Source organism: Lactuca virosa, chromosome 6 (assembly GCF_052849685.1).
Source record: "Lactuca virosa cultivar CGN04683 chromosome 6, Lactuca_virosa_CGN04683_v6, whole genome shotgun sequence".
Lineage (NCBI taxonomy): Eukaryota > Viridiplantae > Streptophyta > Magnoliopsida > Asterales > Asteraceae > Lactuca > Lactuca virosa.
Window position 1 is genome coordinate 50,398,612 of NC_136431.1, and position 18,213 is coordinate 50,416,824.

Below are 18,213 nucleotides of genomic sequence, written 5' to 3' on the forward strand. Positions count from 1 at the left end.
CAACACAGCAATAACTAGAAGCGAGGGTGATGTGCATATATTATAACATGTTAAGAGGTAGACAGAGAAAAAGAAAGAAAGAATTTGATTTGTTGATAAAAATAAAAGTCAATCACATTTCTCGTTTGTGCTTGTGGTTGTTACAACGAGATGTGTCTTAACACCCCCTTAACTAAAAATGGGGGTGCCATTCATTTTGTTATGACCGAGTTATGAGATGTCACATCAATAATAATATCACTTCTCGTTGTCCATACCGTGTGCTCTTAGCCGCATTGTTATGCATTTATTGTTAATCTTTAATATCAACTAATTATGTCAAATTGAATATAAACTCTTTTCTAATGTATGTGCCAAAGATAATACCCAACGCTTCGTTACCTTATCATATTTCTTTTTTGTGACATCGATTTTGTCTATGATACGCAACCGTCTACGATACCGAAGATGAAACATGAAACCATTAAAGAAGAACTTGGTGTTGAAAATCGTATATCTTTTCCGGTGATTATGGAAACTAATGGCTATAATGTCCACGATGAGTTTTCAGGTTTTTGCATTTTTTATAAATATTATCTTCTTCCGAAGACGTTATATGATTATGTAATATAACTTTTTAAAGTATAAATTATTGTATATGGAAAAAATATTATATATTTATATACGTTCTCTTAATAAATGGGTTGGGGATCTATTTATGCAATAAATTCAAAAAAAAATATCATAAAAAATTTATTGTATTTGATTATCATTCGATCTTAAAAGTTATCTTATGCTTTTATCCATTAAAATTTTATGATTCGGTTAGATTGATGTTTCGCAACCGATCCACAACTGAATACCTAAAAACCGGTTGTATAGCCAACATAAATAAAAAAAACTTACGTGAGATTATTAACTTTTAGAAAATATAATTGTTATGACACAAAATTGTTATCATTTGCTAGAAATTATAATAACATTAATTTACGGATTTTGAAACCGACTTTTTTGGGTTATCAAGTTGCGAAATATTAACCTAGCCAAAATAATTTTAGCAAACACAAAAATAATTTAGCGATCCTTTCAAGCATCTAAAATAACATCTAGAATAAACATCGTAATTCATACATGCAAGATAAAAATTTCAGTAATACATGTTCTAATATTAGTAATGTCATATGTTTTTTTGGAGGAGAGGTTGAGCGATGATACAACTCTGGTCATGGTTGAAGACAACGACGACTGTAGTTAGGGTTTATGAGAACAACAAGATAGAAGGAGAATGAGAGCGTAAGAGAGTGAGAGAGATCAAAATTTTATGCAAGATAAGAATTCGAGGAATACATGCTCTAATATTAGTACCACCATATGTATTTTTTTTCTTAGAAGAGAGGTTGAACGGTGATGTTGCTTCGACCATGGCTGAAGATGACGACGATAGGAGTTAAGCTTTAGGAGAAGCAACAAGATAGAAGGAGAAGGAGAGTGAGAGCGAGAAATATCAAAAATACTGAAAATATCATCTCCAAACATCGTAATTCAAGCGTGCAAGATAAGAATTAAATTAATATATACTCTAATATTAGTAATGACATATGCTTTTTTGGAGGAGTGGTTGAACTATGATGCAACTTTGGTCGTGGATAAAGATAACGACGATTAGAGTTAGGGTTAAGGAGAAGCAATGAGAGAGAGAGAGAGAGAGAGAGAGAGAGAGAGAGAGAGAGATTAATTTGACTATGAAACAATGAAATCAATACATAACGTTTGAAAATACTCTTTCGAAACATCGTAACTCAGACATGCAAGATAAAAATGAGATGAATGCATGCTCTAATATTAGTAATATCATATGTTTTTTAGAAGAGGTTGAACGATGATGCAGCTTCGCCCATAGCCGAAGACGATGACGACCAAAGTTAGGATTTAGGTGAAGCAATAAGATAGGAAGAGAAGGAGAGCGGGAGCGAGAACATGAACGAGAGGGATCGAAAATCTATAATGATATTAATTTGGCTATGACGAGATGATAATTTTTATTTTTATTTTTCATGAATTAGTATTCTTAATTCCAATATATAGAAAATTTATAAAAATATCAATGTTACCGAATAAATACTATGAATAACCTTTTAGTAAAAAAGATGAATTAAATATTATTCTATATTTTGTTTTTATCTATGTTTTTATTTGTATAAAATAATGAATTGTTGAATTCTTAATATTTTTTTAATTTTTATATTTTTATTTTAACATTTGTTTTTCTTTTTATCTACTGAATAAAAAGATAAAATTAAATAAAAAAAAGGAAAATTAAATAAGAAGTAGAAAAATATTTGATTTTTCAATAAAAAAGAGGGATAATGACTTAAAAAGGTAACATATTATTCGATTTGTATACATTTGGTCACTGAGTTTTTTTTTCGTCCACATTTACCCCTTAAACTTGTTAAACTGTACACATTCAGTCCTTATGACCTGTTACTCCAGGTTAACCGGGAAAAATGACTTGATTGGGTAATATATTTTTCATTTTGTACACATTTAGTCCTTAATATTTTTGTATATATTTAGTCCTTAACATTTTTTTTTGTTCCAAAATAAGTCCTTTTTTTATACTCATTCAGTACTTATGAATGATTTCTTTAGGTTTTTTTCACAACAGCTTACGTGAGACAATCATTGATGAGGTGCTTGGGGTTGTTGATGCTTATGTCCAATGCGATCTCGACTGCTTGGTTGCGTAAGTCTTGTGGTTTGGCTTAGGTCTTGTATTTTGAACATCGTAACTTCTTCATACGATATCAGATTTTAAGGATCTTTATCCACGTATTCATTTTTTAAGTCTACTACAACTTTCATTAAGATTACTCCTATTAAAATGTAATATATTTTTACTAACGATTTTATAAAAAAAACATACATACTTGCATTCATGAAAAACGTATGGACAGGGGAAGGCGCAGTAATACATAGTAGGTGTTGCCGAGATGAAATAGGTGTTGCCGATACATGGAAAATAGGTATAAACGAAAAAAAAAAGCGAAAAATTTTCCACTGCGAACAGAAAAAACAGGTGTTGTCGATGGATATAAGCATTAAAAGCCTCATACACCTCATTAATGAATATAAAAATCATTAGTAAAAATCATAAAAATCATAAGTAAAAATATATTATTTTTTAATGGGAGTAATCTAGATGAAAGTTGTAGTAGACTAAAATACGAACACATGGATATAAAGATCGTTAAAATCTGAGATCATATGAAGAAGTTATGACGTTCAGAACACATGACCTAAGCAACCAAGTAGTCGAGATCGTGATGGATATAAACATTAAAAGCCTCATACACCTCATTAATGAATGTCCCACGTAAGATTTCGTGAGGAAAAACTAAAAAATCATTCATAAGTACTGAATGAATACAAAAAAATGACTTATTTTGCAAAAAAAAAGGACTAAATGTTTACAGAAATATTAAGGACTAAATGTGTACAAAGTGATAAATATATTACCTTATTAAGTCATTTTTACCGGATAATCTGGAGTACCCGGTCATAAGGACTGAATGTATACAGTTTAACAAGTTGAAGGAGTAAATGTAGACGAAAAAAAAAACTTAGTTATCAAATATATACAAATCGAAAAAATATATTACCTTTTTAAGTCATTATCCCTAATAAAAAGACAAAGCTTTAAATTTTTACAAGTATATAGTAATACCAAACTTTCTTGGAGATTCCACCAAAAAGAGAATCACGTGAGTGGGAGCATCCAGAAATAAAGACACGTGATGGCTAGCTGTAAAGCTTGTATCGTGTCCCGCGATATCATATATGTCAAATTATCGCGAGATAGCAACAGGCATGGCATGTTCCAACTTCCAAGTTCCCCGCACCTTGGGTCGTATCGTACGATGGTATATTCTCATATACTTCCCCTAGACTATGCATAAATGACGTATTAACCCATTTTCTTTGGAAAACTGTCGATTTGCAGCTTCATAAAAACAACTATTATTTACCGATGTTAGTATATCACAATGACTATCTGGTTTACGCCTTACACTCGCCAAACTTGGCCATTTTTGCCAAATGATGGTGGCGACTTAAAAAAAATGGAGATAACTCATTTTGGTTATCCCGCATAAATTCAATTCACAACATCTTTCCTATTGATAGAAAACTCATAGTGAAAAGTTCTATAAAAGGTGTTTGACTCAATATTGTTCAAATTGAGGGCGATTTAGTTAACAGATGTATTGAGTTCGGAAGCTGGTTCAATAGAATAGTTGGTTTTGGGGACAAAACTCATTTTTGGAAGGATATTTGATGTGCCAATATTGCTTAAAAATTTTACTAGTTTATAACCCGTGGTAACCAGGAGTACAAAATTTATTAAATTTTGGTAGTAAAAATTCATAATTATTAATTAATTATTTTAAATAAATTATTAATTAAAAAATATACCAAAATTTTAAAGTTAGTTATAACTTCAAAAATATAACATATAATCACAAAAAGTAAATGTTTTTATAAAAAGTTTAAAATCTATTATTTAAAACCTTAACATCATTAATTGTGATAGTAATTTGTCTAATATATATCCCTGACACATGACATAATATTAATGAGAAGTTCTATTAGAGTGTCACAGGACAAAATAAGATTAAAATCATTCTTTTATTAGTATAGGAATATATGCCAACCTGTATGCTTAAGAGAATAATAAAAATTGTTTAGTAAGTCACTGAGCCTTATTAGCACCTAATTTTAGGTCACAATGGAGTTGGGATTGGACTCCTCAATTAAGAAGAGGAGGGAGGCTCTACAGTTATCGTTACTGTATGATCTGTTATGAGATTTTAATTTCAAGTATAGTTGTGACACATGACGATGGATCGGTGATACCAGTGGGGGGTTTTCGGTTAAATCTATGTGCCCAAGATGACAATGTCACAAGCATGCTTTGTCTAAACCATTAGACGAATAAATGTGAAATACACTATTGCCTAAGCTATCAACACAAGTCACAGTTTCATACACACTGTTACAAGGTAAAGCTTCAAATATAAAAATACCATTTTTATAAACTAAAATTGAACCATTCAAATCATTAAACGAGTAACGAAAACCTTGTCTGAACAATGCATGAAATGAAATAATGTTTCGGGTCATTTTTGACGAATAGCAACAATCAATCAAATCTAAACTAACATCACTGCTAAGCATAAGATAATAAGTCCTAATTTGGGTAACATGAGAAGATTGCCTATTTCTCATTATCAGATTCATCATCTCACGCTCTACCTCTTCACTTTCTTTTAGCCCTTACAATTCAGAACAAATGTGAAAACCACATCCTATATCAAGGACCCAAGAACGAGTAGATTGTGAGTTATTAGCTTGAATAGTGTATATACCTGATGAAGATGGCTTCACCTTACAAGTACTTGGGCAACTCCTCTTCCAATGACCCTTGTCATTACAATAGGAACAAGTGGCCTCTTTAGGGTCACTAACAACTGGAATGTCTGAACTGGGCTTTGCTTTTGGGCCATTGCTAGACGACCCAACATGGGCCTTGTCCTTCCAGTTAGATTTGGGAGCAACCTTCCTCTTCTTCCCTTTGCTTTGGCCAATAGCGAGAACGGGGTAATTAGTAGAAGGGGACGAATTATTTCCCTTCATTCCCGACTCAGCAGTCTGTAGCAGGTTATGGAGTTGGGTCAATGTGGTTTCTGTATTGTTCAAATGATAGGCCAATATGAACTAATCATAACAGCTTGGCAAGGAGTTCAAAACCATGTCAATGGCTAACTCATCATCAAAATACACATTGATCCTAACAAGGCGTTCCACGTATCTTTGCATTTTCTGCACGTGGTTGCACACAGACTCTCCCTCTTTTATTTTACAAGCCATTAGGGATTTGACCACTTTATATTTCTATTATCGAGCTCTATTGTGGTACTTTTCCACAAGGTCATTGTTCATCTCATATGGCCAATAGTCCTCATAGAACCTTTGCAATTCAGGAGCCATTGTAGTGACCATGATGCAAGCAACTTTTGTTGCATCATCGTATTGTTTCTTGTAGGAGGCTAATTGTTCTGGAGTAGCAGTGGATTCATCGATTTCAACAAGTTTTTCTTCAAGTACATATTCTTTGTCCTCAAATGGAAGAGCCATCTTGTTATTACGCATCCAATCATTATAGTTAGTTCCATCAAAGGTCACCTTGGACACGATCGAGAGTAGGGAGAAACCCGAGTGGTAGGTAGTGGACGAAGGAGCATAAGCATCACCACGAGTAGACATCTATAGAGAAAAAGAAAAGTTTTAGTTAGATGACAATAATCCTTAATATTTTAACCCATAATAAATAATTAAAGCTAGGATCCAAAATAACAATTCACAACTAAGAAGAGGGATGTCGTAATCTTATTGTGAATTCATGAAGGTAGGTAAAAGCAATTTACAAATTTCGAACTATGAAACTCCTAGATCTTTTGAGATTCATTGAATCTATCAATGATATATTTAATCTCAGATTATGCTCTTCTATTTGTGACTGGGATACTAAGGATCACAAACAAGATGTGAATAACCATATAATTATGCTTGGCATTCTCGATGTCGATTATCATCTCATATAAATTTACCAGTTAACCGTACACGCTCCATTAATCAATGATAATTTTCAAGATGCCCATTATTACTCTTTATAGTCACTATTAGTGTGTCGGTTAACTATACGCACTCCACTAACTACTTATAAAGTATAATGTGCAATTTTATGGATTAACATACTTTTCACATTTTTCCTAAAGTAACTAAGAGTTAGATTTTATAAAACGTTTAGTTACTTTTATAACATTATACTTATTAATGAGATTATGTCCCATCATATCCGTTCGGCTAACGACCCTCCACCATACAAAAGAGCGGTGGGTAAGAATGGATACCCAATGACGGTAATTTAATAGGCCGTTTCCTTAAACTCTCCTTATAGTATGACTTCGTGAATGAGATGTACTAACGATTTGACTTACTTTGTCTTATACATGTAGTATATTAATCTTTTAATTTTATATATATATATATATATATATATATATATATATAGTATAAGGTGTATTCTAAAACTTTTCTAAAATACTAGGTTTATTTTAAATTTTCGAAATTAAAAGAATTAATTTAATTTAAATAAACCAATTAAGATTTAATATTTATCTTTTTAATTAACAATTAATAATTAATTTAAAACTTATGAGGATTAAATAATTATTTATCATTAACTATTAATCAAATAATTTAAATTTAATCATAATCCATTCCCATCGATATTTTTCGAAAATCAAAGTATAAGGGTTTATCCAATTTTAATTATCCTATTTTAAACAATGTAAAAGCAATAATTATCAAATAAGGAAACCCATAGAAATATCGAAAATAAGGGTGGATGCCAGTGTTTCAAGAACCTTAGCCTATGTCGAAATTTACATCCATTTAGGGTTTAGTTTCTATAAACCCCAATCTTGATCTATTCAACTATTATGCAAATCAATTGAAAACAAAGGCTCTGATACCACTGATGAGTTTTATATGTTACAAAAAAACTATTTCTTTGGCGGAAAAATATGAACCCTAAGTTCACATGCACCCTAAAGGATCTATGTTTTCACTATTGAATGTGATAACCAATTAAATATCGAGAACCCTACAAGAACCCTAGTATTTTGGAAAATCATAAAAGGGTTTAGTAAAACATACCTCTTGATTATACTAATAGATAATTAATCACAATCCATCTTGAAATTGCTTGGAAGCTAGCATCAGAAATTTCGTGCCTCTAATAGTTCAAACCCAACCCTAACAACAAGGAGGCTTAAAGAGAGATGAGATGGGAGAAGGAAATTTTGGCCTTAGCTTGTGAGAATGGGATGGACAAAATTTATATCCCAAGGGGTCCTTATATAGTTGAGTTAAGAAACCCTAGAAAACCCTAATTTGAATATTATATTAATATCTCAAATTTGGTAATTATCTACTCCCTAATTATCTATAAGGATAATCTAGAAACCCTAGATTACCCTCCAAGAAACCGTCCACCCCTAAGGGAGGAAGGTTATGGAACCTCTTGTTCAACTATTGAACAATTGCAGTTAGACCCCTCACTTTCAATTAATCCAATTAATCCTGAAATTAATTCTAATTAATTTGTAATTAACTATTAATTAAATATTACTATTTCTAATTAATATATTATTTTCACAATATATTAATAAATTTATTTATTTCTATTTATTAATCATATAATAAATCAATAAATTACTTTTTTTTCTCTCTCTCTAAAAGTTATCTTTTTCCATTACTAGGTTTGAGGGCAACCTAAAAGGACTTTGTTAATAATTCAAGTATATACCAATTCAGTTATTGGCTTAGACACCTACAACAATTAGGAGGTAGAAAAATTTCTATGATTATGTTTTGATTAAGCCATGCAAAGGGTGATAGACTTTAATGGACAAAATCATGTTTGGGTTGTAGATCTAAATAGATTTGATCCTTAGAATGGCTAAATTTGGAATCTTTATCCATTAAACCACTTAAGAGAATCAGACTTGAGGATTTAAGCCTTGGTATGTAAGGATTAAGTGCTTATTAAGAGAAATGTTCTAGAACAACTGCAACATGGCCAAGGACTAACAACGACGTCGAGAACGGATGTCGTATGAAACAATCTAAATGAGATTTGAATATCTCGTTAATAGGAGTATGTCAATATAAAGACAGTCGAGAACGGATGTCGTATGAAAAAGATATGAATTTGAAACAAACTTTAGCATTCTAAGCCTTCTAAAATAATAAATAAATAAAGTGAGAATTAGCCGACAGAGTCTATATAAAGTTGTAGATCTCGTCGATAGCTACGCGTTGATATAAAGAACGTCAAAAACGGAGTTCGTATGAAGATGTTACGAATTTTTGAAGTTTTTCGAGTGCGTCACACGCAAAAAGGCGTGGCGTGCACCTTCTAGAAGCTTCCACGCAACACCACCCAATTCAGGACACATGTCAATAACAGGGAGGGCCGACCAGGCCAGGGTGTGGCGCGCCTGTGGTCTGTGTGTGGTGCACCTCCTAAAGATCCAGCCTATAAATATCATTTCAAGCCTCATTCTTTCTCCACACCTCTCCTAACTTTCTCTCTTAAGTTTCTATTCCCTTAGCCCGAAAAATCTTAGTATTTAGAGTATTTTGGCGAAGCTGTAACACCCATAAAATTCAATCCAATTTAAAAAAATTTCAGACATTCAAAAACCATTATTTATTAAAAATGTTTTCAAAATAGTTTCATATCAGAGTATCCCATAAATCAAATCATAAAAATGCGAGGAGGTGCACGATCACGCCTTCGCCTTCCCGCGATCATCCAAAGTACCTGAAACAAAATCCAAAATTGTAAGCCTGAAGCTTAGAGAGTTCCCCCAAAATACCAACGCCATACAAACCATAACTATATCATAACAAACAAACAACATGCATATAGAGTCTACATTATGACTAGATTGCCCTCACCGGGCTTGCAGTCTATCTGGCCCACTCTCAGAACCTTCAGCATGTCTGGTCCGCCCACCCGAGCCTTCAGCCTGTCTGGAGCGTTCTTCGGGCCTTCGGCTTGACTGATATGCCCCTAGGGTCTACAGTCTATCCGGTCCGCCCTGGGTCTGTTGGCCTTCAGCACAAAGCAGGTCCGCCTCAACCCAACCCCACATATACAATCAACACATATACATATATCGAACGCTAGCTCGCATATACAAACAGTCAAACCGATCTAACAGATCACTAATCATAGCATCATCCTATATACCAGGATACCGACCTAACAGGTCACTAACATAGCATCATCCTATATATCAAGATATCGACCTAACAGGTCACTAAGCATATCATCATGCAATAAACTCGGATACAAATCCGAAAAGAAGGGACGACATTGGTGCAATCGACCATGTTAGTATAGTGAGGACAACTCACCTCACAATGTCGATCGGGACTGAAATATCAAACTCCCGAAACACGGCTCCAAACACCAACACCTACAACCACCAATGATCCACTTCCATAAATACCCAAATTACCAAAGTACCCTCAGAAGTCAAACTGGTCAACCCTTGGTCAAAGTCAAAGTAAACGGTCAAGGTCAACAGTCCATGTTGACCCAACTCGTTGAGTACAGCCACTGAATCGTCGAGTTCCTTCCAAATTTAGGAAAACCTGCTAAAACATTAGTCAACTCGTCGAGTAGACAGGCAACTCGCCGAGTCCATGCAACGTACAGAAGATTGGGAAAACCCTAACCAACTCGTCGAGTCACCTCATAACTCGTCGAGTTCATGCAGAATCCAGAAAGCGGGAAAACCCGTCTTAACTCGTCGAGTCGGCTATCCAACTCGTCGAGTTCCTTCAGCCATTTCTCATTCAGACGTTTTTAAACTACCCAAAGCTCCAAATTGTAGAGTTAGCCTCTTTGGGCATAGTTACCACGTAAAGTTGCAAACTTTACGTGCATGCAAGGCCTTAAATGCCAAAACCAAGCTAATGAAGAGGTTTAAGCCAAATAGAAGGGCCAAAGCTTGATAAATTCAATAAATTTATGATTATGAGGGCTTAAAGGAGTCCATATCTGAAGTTACGACTTCAGATCATGCTCAATAACAGAAATGGCCCACAAATATGCTAGAAATGGCCTTAAACCCTTGAATGAGAAGATCTAACACTAGACTGATCAAGGTAAAAACTCTCAAATGAAAGCCAAGACGGAGTAGGTACTGGATCTACATGCTTCTCCTTGATCCAAGCTCTTGAGTCTTCAAGCTTCTTTCACTAAAACCACCTTCCAAGCTTTTACAAATACAAAATGAGGAGTAATACACGATTAGGGTTTTCTGATGTCGAGGGGGGCGATAAGAGAGGCAGAGGGTGGCTAATGAGCCTTTAAATAGGGTGCAAAACCCTGGAAATTAGGGTTTCATATTCCAGCTCCAACTCGTCGAGTTGGGTCCTCCAACTCATCGAGTTGGTCCCATAATCCACACGGCCATAAGGGTTCCTACACGACGAGTTGGGGCCTTCCAAATCGTTGAGTGGGCTTTCTAAAATGCCCAAAATCCTTAGAATTTTAGCCCTGGAAATCAGGATGTTACAGAAGCTCTGGAATCCCTAAATGCCTGAAATTAGTAGCTATCATGTCGGGATTCTGCCAGTGCAATTTCCATATTTTTTTAGGAAAATCTCGGTAAGTTAAGCTACACTTATATTGCTTGAAGTGTAACTTATATTTATATTCATAGTCATTATTATGAATTTGTAAATAAGATTTGTCAGTCATTCCAAGTCATACTTACTGATTGATTTACTTACGGGGTTGATGTCTAGGCTAGATTTAGTGATGTGTTTAAAGTGGGATTTCCAAACAGTATACTATGTATATCAAACAAATCCTACCTCCGATATGATCTTACCCGATTGCTCCTTACTTGATAGATGTTGATGTAGACATTGGGGTTGTTGAGAAATCTAGGCTATCATTAGTCATAAGAAATAATAAACTAAGACTTAGTGATAATTGAACCTAGGTCACGTCAAAGGAAAGGCTAAGTGCTGAAGTGAAGCGTTGCACAACTTTCCAATCGTCCACTTTAACAAGTAAGTGCATGGTTACTTTCATCTTACACATAGATATAAAGTAATTACTTTCATCTTACACATAGATATAAAGTAACTAGATGATTAAATACTATGTGTGCCTATTATCTATATTACTTGATATCTGTGTTAGGTGAATTATATGATTTTTACTTGATTTAATCATATATGTAATTTCATATATTTATATAAAATATATTGGGTAGTGAAGGGTTATGAAAATGATGAGAGGACTTGACTATTGATGAATCAGTCGTCTAGCAGAGTATAGATGACGACCACAAATTATTCTACAAAGTCTAATGGAAATGCTAGCAGGCTCGCAATTGTAGATGTTAATGAACTATCTGTTCATTTGATGTACTCTATCCCCTATGGTTGCCTTATTGACATATATTGCTAAAGGATTCCCCAAGCAATATTGTCTACCCGTTGCTGATGATGATCCTTAGGATAGGTCCCTTGAGATCAATATTTTAGTATCAAAATGTTAGAATAACGAGAATGGGTAATCGAGTGAATTTATTTGATGTGAATTATATAATTAAATAAATTAATTATAGTGGGTTGAAAACCCTATGTACTCACTAGGCCCCGAAGCCCGGACCACTCAGTTTCTTTGTATAATAGGTAGAGGTACGAAGGCACATGGTCGATAAGTGATTTGAGAAGTTGTTAGGCCATAGTATAATAAATTGATGTAAGGCTTGTTAAAACAAGTTTATGCTTATATATTTGTAAAAAGGTATTTATATATCAATAAAATATATTTCTTCGGAAATACTTCAGTAAATATGTTTTGGGAACAATTTCTGCAATTTAATGAATACTCTGAATTTAAATAAGCATAAAAGAAGTTTTAAATTGGCCGTGAAAATGGGGATGTCACATCAACTTTGATGAGGTGGAATCCTAGAACATGAATTAAAGGGCAAAATGGTCTTTTGCCCTAAAGTGTGAACTAAAAGAGGGAAGATTCTTATCGGAAAGAAAGTTAAGTATTATACCTTAATTATCAAATTGGGGTTATATTATTGTGTAATAGTTCGGGTAGTATCGATGTCACTTAGCTCGTAGTGTGGAGTTACCTTACTAGTCTTGCAGGTGAGTTCTCATGAACTTACTTATTATATGGATTATATGATATGTGTATACCACTAGAGAAAAGCCTCTCGTGGGGAATCTAGTTGGATTAAAAGGATGTAAGATCACGAAAAGCCTCTCAGAGGGACATTGTCAATGTTAGGTCAACCAGAGAAAAGCCTCTCGGATGGAATCTAGTTGTACTAGGGTTATTTATGCTAGCATATGTTACATGATAGAATATGAAGTGTATGTGATTAGTCTTGATGTTTATATTTATTATGTGGATTGCATATGATCTGTATAATGAATAAGTGTTATGATTACTCACTAAGCCTTAGGTTTATAGATATTACATTATGTCTTTAGTTGCAGGTCCTTCAGGTTCAAAGAGCAAAGAACCGGCTTGATTGGGACATCTAGACATTCTTGGGGGAATGTCATCTACTCTTTGTTTATCTTTTATGACTTTGTTTTCAAAACAGGAATTTAGCTTCTGCTCTTGACGATGATTTATGTGTTACTATGTTTGATGATGTTATGGATGAAACCCCTTTTTAGTATGTGTTATACTCTGATTTTTGAAATTTTTATTTTTGGATTTTGGGATGTTACACATTATCATGTAACTTTTGCCTTTAGAGTTACACGGTCATGTAACACATAACACTCCCATGTTAATTGAGTTTTTACTCTTAATGCAATGAACTTTGCTTTTATTGTTCTCAAACACTACCAAACTTCACCAATGAGTCTTGATAACCTAAAACATATTAATATACTTATTTCATCTCTTTTAAATAATATTTTACTTTTTACTTAATGGTTAACACATTTAGACATCACAAGAGCTATTGGAAAGCTCATGTACATCTCCATCCTCTTAAGTTGGTATTTATAGATATATTGTTTTTTTTTTAATTCCAACGGTCACAAATACCACATGTCTCGTGTTACACCAGACACAACCCTTTACATAATATACATGAAGGGGTGTTCATGCGTTATAACGCACACCACATATGCATAATGTCTAATGCATTAGAGATACATCAGTGTGCCTTATGGATCATAAACTAAAGGTACTTGAAATTCTTCTTTAGGTGTAGAACTTAGTTTGCTAAGTAATATAACCTAACATTCTAACTCACTCATAGTTTTCGCTATTAAAACAATGGCTTTTGACAAAATACAAAGAATATACCTTTATTTAATCATAAAATTTTAATATAAACATTAATTTCAAAATTATATATTTTTTATTTCAATATTCTAAAGCATATAAAATGACTTTTGCATTTAAAAAATGATTTATTCATATAAAATACAATGAATAGGAAAAAAAAGAATATAATTGATTTCTCATTTAATAAATCACCTCCTTAAAATATATTAAGGTTGGTGGGTGGCTGCAACTTGGTAGTCAAAGACCGACAACGACTCCGTTTTCAACCCTCCCATGGAAAATCCCTCATCGCGCCGATACTTTGAATTCTACTCTCTCTCTCTTTCTCTCTCTCACACACACAAACACACACTGAGTTGGACTCACCAAAACCTTAGTTGAGTTATCGCAATCATAACCATTTAGATATCGACCCAATTTTCAAACACATAATCATCCCCTCATTCCGCCACCATCACCACTACTTCCTTTCCTTTCTTCTTCCTCCCACAGAGCTTCCTCCGACGACGAATTTCATAAGAGATGGGTATTCTACACGAAGACGTTGTGATAATCAAGCAAACGGAGAAGGAAGATGAAGCTACTGTAATCACAATTAATTGTCCAGACAAGACTGGTCTCGGTTGTGATCTTTGCCGCATCATCCTCTTCTTTGGTTTGAGCATCGTTCGTGGAGGTATTCAGAAATTTTCCAACTTTTTTCTGCTGCTACTTGAATCGTTTGGTATTTATATTTTGGACGCTTTGATTGTTATTCGATTTCATTTGAAAGTTCCCAAAACTAAACAAACTTGATCGATGAGTTTTTTACAGACATTTGTTCAATTCTTACTCCATTCGTCATCGTCACACAAGTTTCAAGCTTCTAGCTTGATTTCGCCGTCGCCGGCGCTTTAAAACTCCGGATTGTTAAATTTCTGCTTGATAAATGATAACTACCAAAGATTTTGATCTCTAGATCCGTTTTCACGTAAACCTTTTATTCGATTCCATTTTTGATTCCTTCAATTGGATATTCCTTTTGATCAATATTAAAATATATATCAGATTCCTTAAATTCTTTCATCATTTCATGTCAATGATGATCATCATGCATGATCAATGGTTCTAAAACATAACTTTGAATCAAACAAACTCCTAATTTCCAGATTTCTGTGTTTGATCATTGATGTGATAAACAGATGTATCAACCGACGGAAAATGGTGCTACATAGTGTTTTGGGTGGTCGGAAAACCAAGCACACGGTGGAGTTTATTGAAGAAGAGACTACTTGAAGCTTGCCCCTCTTGTTCTTCAGCCAACACTCTGATATACTATCCACCCGAATTGCTTCCACCAAAGCCTCCAGATGTCTTCCTCCTCAAGTTTTGCTGCCATGATCGTCAAGGACTCTTACATGGTACTTCAGTTCATACTTGATTATCATGATTTGATCCTTCATGTTTGTCGATCTTTTTGATTGTTATATGGAATTCATATTTGAAACAGATGTGACACATGTTCTTTCTGAGCTTGAATTGATCATTCAAAGAGTCAAAGTATCCACCACCCCAGATGGAATGGTGATGGACTTGTTCTTCATCACTGATACCAGGTTTGTTTCATAATCTTTTTCCACTTTCAAGAAACTTAAATTGAAAGAAATTACTCGATTTTGAGACTTATTACAAGTTGTGTTTTCAGGGGAGTTTTACATACGTCAAAGAGGAAACAAGATACGTATGATCATATAAAAGGTGTGGTAGGGGACAAGATGGTGAGCTGTGATATAGAAATGGTGGGACCCGAAATCACTGCGTGTTCTCAGGGCCCACCATTTCTTATTCCCCCTTCAATCACAGAAGATACCTTCAGCTTGGAGATGCTTGATCAGTGCCAACGTGGCTCCCAACATTCCAACAGTGTTTCAGTAAACATGGATAACTCTCTTAGCCCTGCTCATACACTAATCCAAATTGTTTGTCGGGATCACAAAGGTCTACTCTATGATATAATGAGAACTTTGAAAGATTACAACATCCAGGTGAGTAATCATTAAGGTCTAACTTGTCATAAAATTGAAGGGTATTTTAGACTTTTGAGTAATAATCAATCTTTGAATGTTTTGGCTTGTGGGTCTCAAAGATTTCATCATAATTTTTGTTGGGTATTGTAAAGATTCGACCTTTTTGTCACAGATTTTCATAAGATTAAAGGGTATATTAGACATTTGACGAATAATCAATCTTTAGATGTTTTTTTTTCTCGTGGGTCCGAAAGATTTCATCCAAATTTTTGTCAGGAAGCTTAAAGATGTGATTTTTTTAGCACCTGGTGATCGTCATAAGATTGAAGGGTATTTTAGACATTTGACTAATAATGGATCTTTAATGTTTTTGCTCATGGGTCTGAAAGGTTTCTTCCAAAATCTTGTTGGGAATTGTAAAGATGTGATCTTTTTGCTGCAAATTTCATATGGGCAATTGTCATAAAGAATTAAAGATTGAAGGGTATTTTAGAAATTTACCTAATAATCGATCTTTAAACGTTTTTGACTCACAGGTCGGAAATATTTCATCCAAAAGTTTGATGGGATTTGTAAAAATTTAATCTTTTTTATGTGGCAGATTTCATATGGGCGATTTACAACAAAAGGGAACAAAGATTGTGAGATTGATTTATTTATTGTACAATCTGATGGAAAGAAAATAATAGACCCAAGTAAACAAAATGCATTATGTTCACGCATTCGTATGGAGTTATTTCGGCCTCTTAGGGTGGCTTTGGTCAACCGTGGTCCCGATACCGAGCTTCTTGTTGCAAATCCCGTGGAGTTATGTGGGAAAGGGCGACCCCTTGTATTTTACGATATTACCCTTGCTCTCAAGATGCTCAATATCGACATTTTCTCGGTATTTCCTTTTCTACCCCTCGCATAATCCCATTGTGTAACAAATTTTCTTAAATGGTTTTGGTAATTTTGTTGCAGGCTGAAATTAGTAGGCACATGATCGGGGGTAGGGAATGGGAAGTTTACCGTGTTTTGCTCGATGAAGAGGAGGGATCCTGTGTGCCAAGGACCAGGATTGAGGAAGCTGTTTGGAGTATGTTGATGGGTTGGGAATGATGATGTGATGATGATGATGATGATGTTGATGATGTCATGATGATGGTACAACTCTTTGAACTTGGAAGAGGTGCATAAGTAGGATGTAGTTTTTGTCATGACTTTTTCGGGAAGTTGACGAAAAGCGAATAGCTACGAGCAGGAGGGGTAAAAATGACATTTCACGGGTGTATAGTATATGAATCATGATGTAGTTTCAAAAAGGAGATGCCATAAGGGGTCTTGCAATGCTCACATAATAGCTTTTGTATATATTAAGTTACAAGAGAGAACGAATATGTTGAAGATGTGAAGCTACTTTGGGTCATGCATGAGTTACAACAAGATAATGCATGAAGGTGGATTGTTAATTCTGAAGGTTAATAGAGAAGAAAGGGGTTTGTGATAATAAATAATGTAGTAAGGTTTATGGAATATGTATTTTTATGTTGATGTTTGTTGAAAAGATGCTTTTATCAACTTGTTATGTATGTTCTCACATGTCTCCTTTCTTGGAATCTTTTGTCGTTTTCATTGAAGATTTTACAATTGACTACAAGCCCAATTATCAACAGGTAACGTGGTCCAACATTTTTCCTTTTTATTAATAAAATATTATACACGTTATTTTGACTTATAGAGAAACGGAATGGACAAAAGGATAGTAAGTTTGAACTCCAATTATTATATGCTTTAAGTATAATGGTTCAATAAGAATATCCATTATCAAAACCACCATAAAGGTGACACAATGTTGATCATATTTTTATTCTTGTTTATAGGTATGTTTATACGATCAAAAGGAAGATCTTGTTTAGATATATTTTTAAAGAGAATTTTTGGGTGTATTTTTATATAAAAAAAAGTGGTTACATATGCATGTATAAGACGAGAAACCATACATCGTTAGACGTTGTATGCTTGATAGCGGATGATATTGTTTTTATGATGCAACACCCCCAAAATAGAGGTAAATTATTATAACTTTGTTGATTTATTTTAATTTAATTGTAAAATTCAGTTAAGATGATCGGAATTTAATTAAATTTAACCAAATTAAAATTACATGCATGTTTGCATGTTATGTATTCTGTTGCGGGTGAGATGTATATGAGAGGTCCGGACACATGTACCGCTTATAATATAGTGACGTTGCAT

The 18,213-nt window shown here is 34.0% G+C and overlaps 1 protein-coding gene across 1 annotated transcript; it reads left to right on the forward strand.

Annotated features, from left to right (window-relative positions):
• The first annotated feature begins 14,220 nt into the window (after positions 1–14,220).
• Positions 14,221–17,573, forward strand: ACR10 (ACT-like superfamily protein). Its single transcript, XM_079055994.1, has 6 exons — positions 14,221–14,645; positions 15,151–15,369; positions 15,459–15,564; positions 15,654–15,993; positions 16,577–16,861; positions 16,939–17,573. Exons 1-6 carry the CDS (start codon positions 14,492–14,494, stop codon positions 17,074–17,076), a joined length of 1,242 nt encoding a protein of 413 aa, XP_078912120.1. The 5' UTR covers positions 14,221–14,491; the 3' UTR covers positions 17,077–17,573.
• The last annotated feature ends 640 nt before the right edge of the window (positions 17,574–18,213 follow it).

Excerpts from the sequence above, each read along its gene's own strand:
- ACR10 (XM_079055994.1), top strand. The coding sequence starts at position 14,492 with ATGGGTATTCTACACGAAGACGTTGTGATAATCAAGCAAACGGAGAAG. Across the intron at positions 15,370-15,458 it reads TCGTCAAGGACTCTTACATG|ATGTGACACATGTTCTTTCT; the intron begins GTACTTCAGTTC and ends TATTTGAAACAG. Across the intron at positions 15,994-16,576 it reads TGAAAGATTACAACATCCAG|ATTTCATATGGGCGATTTAC; the intron begins GTGAGTAATCAT and ends TTTATGTGGCAG.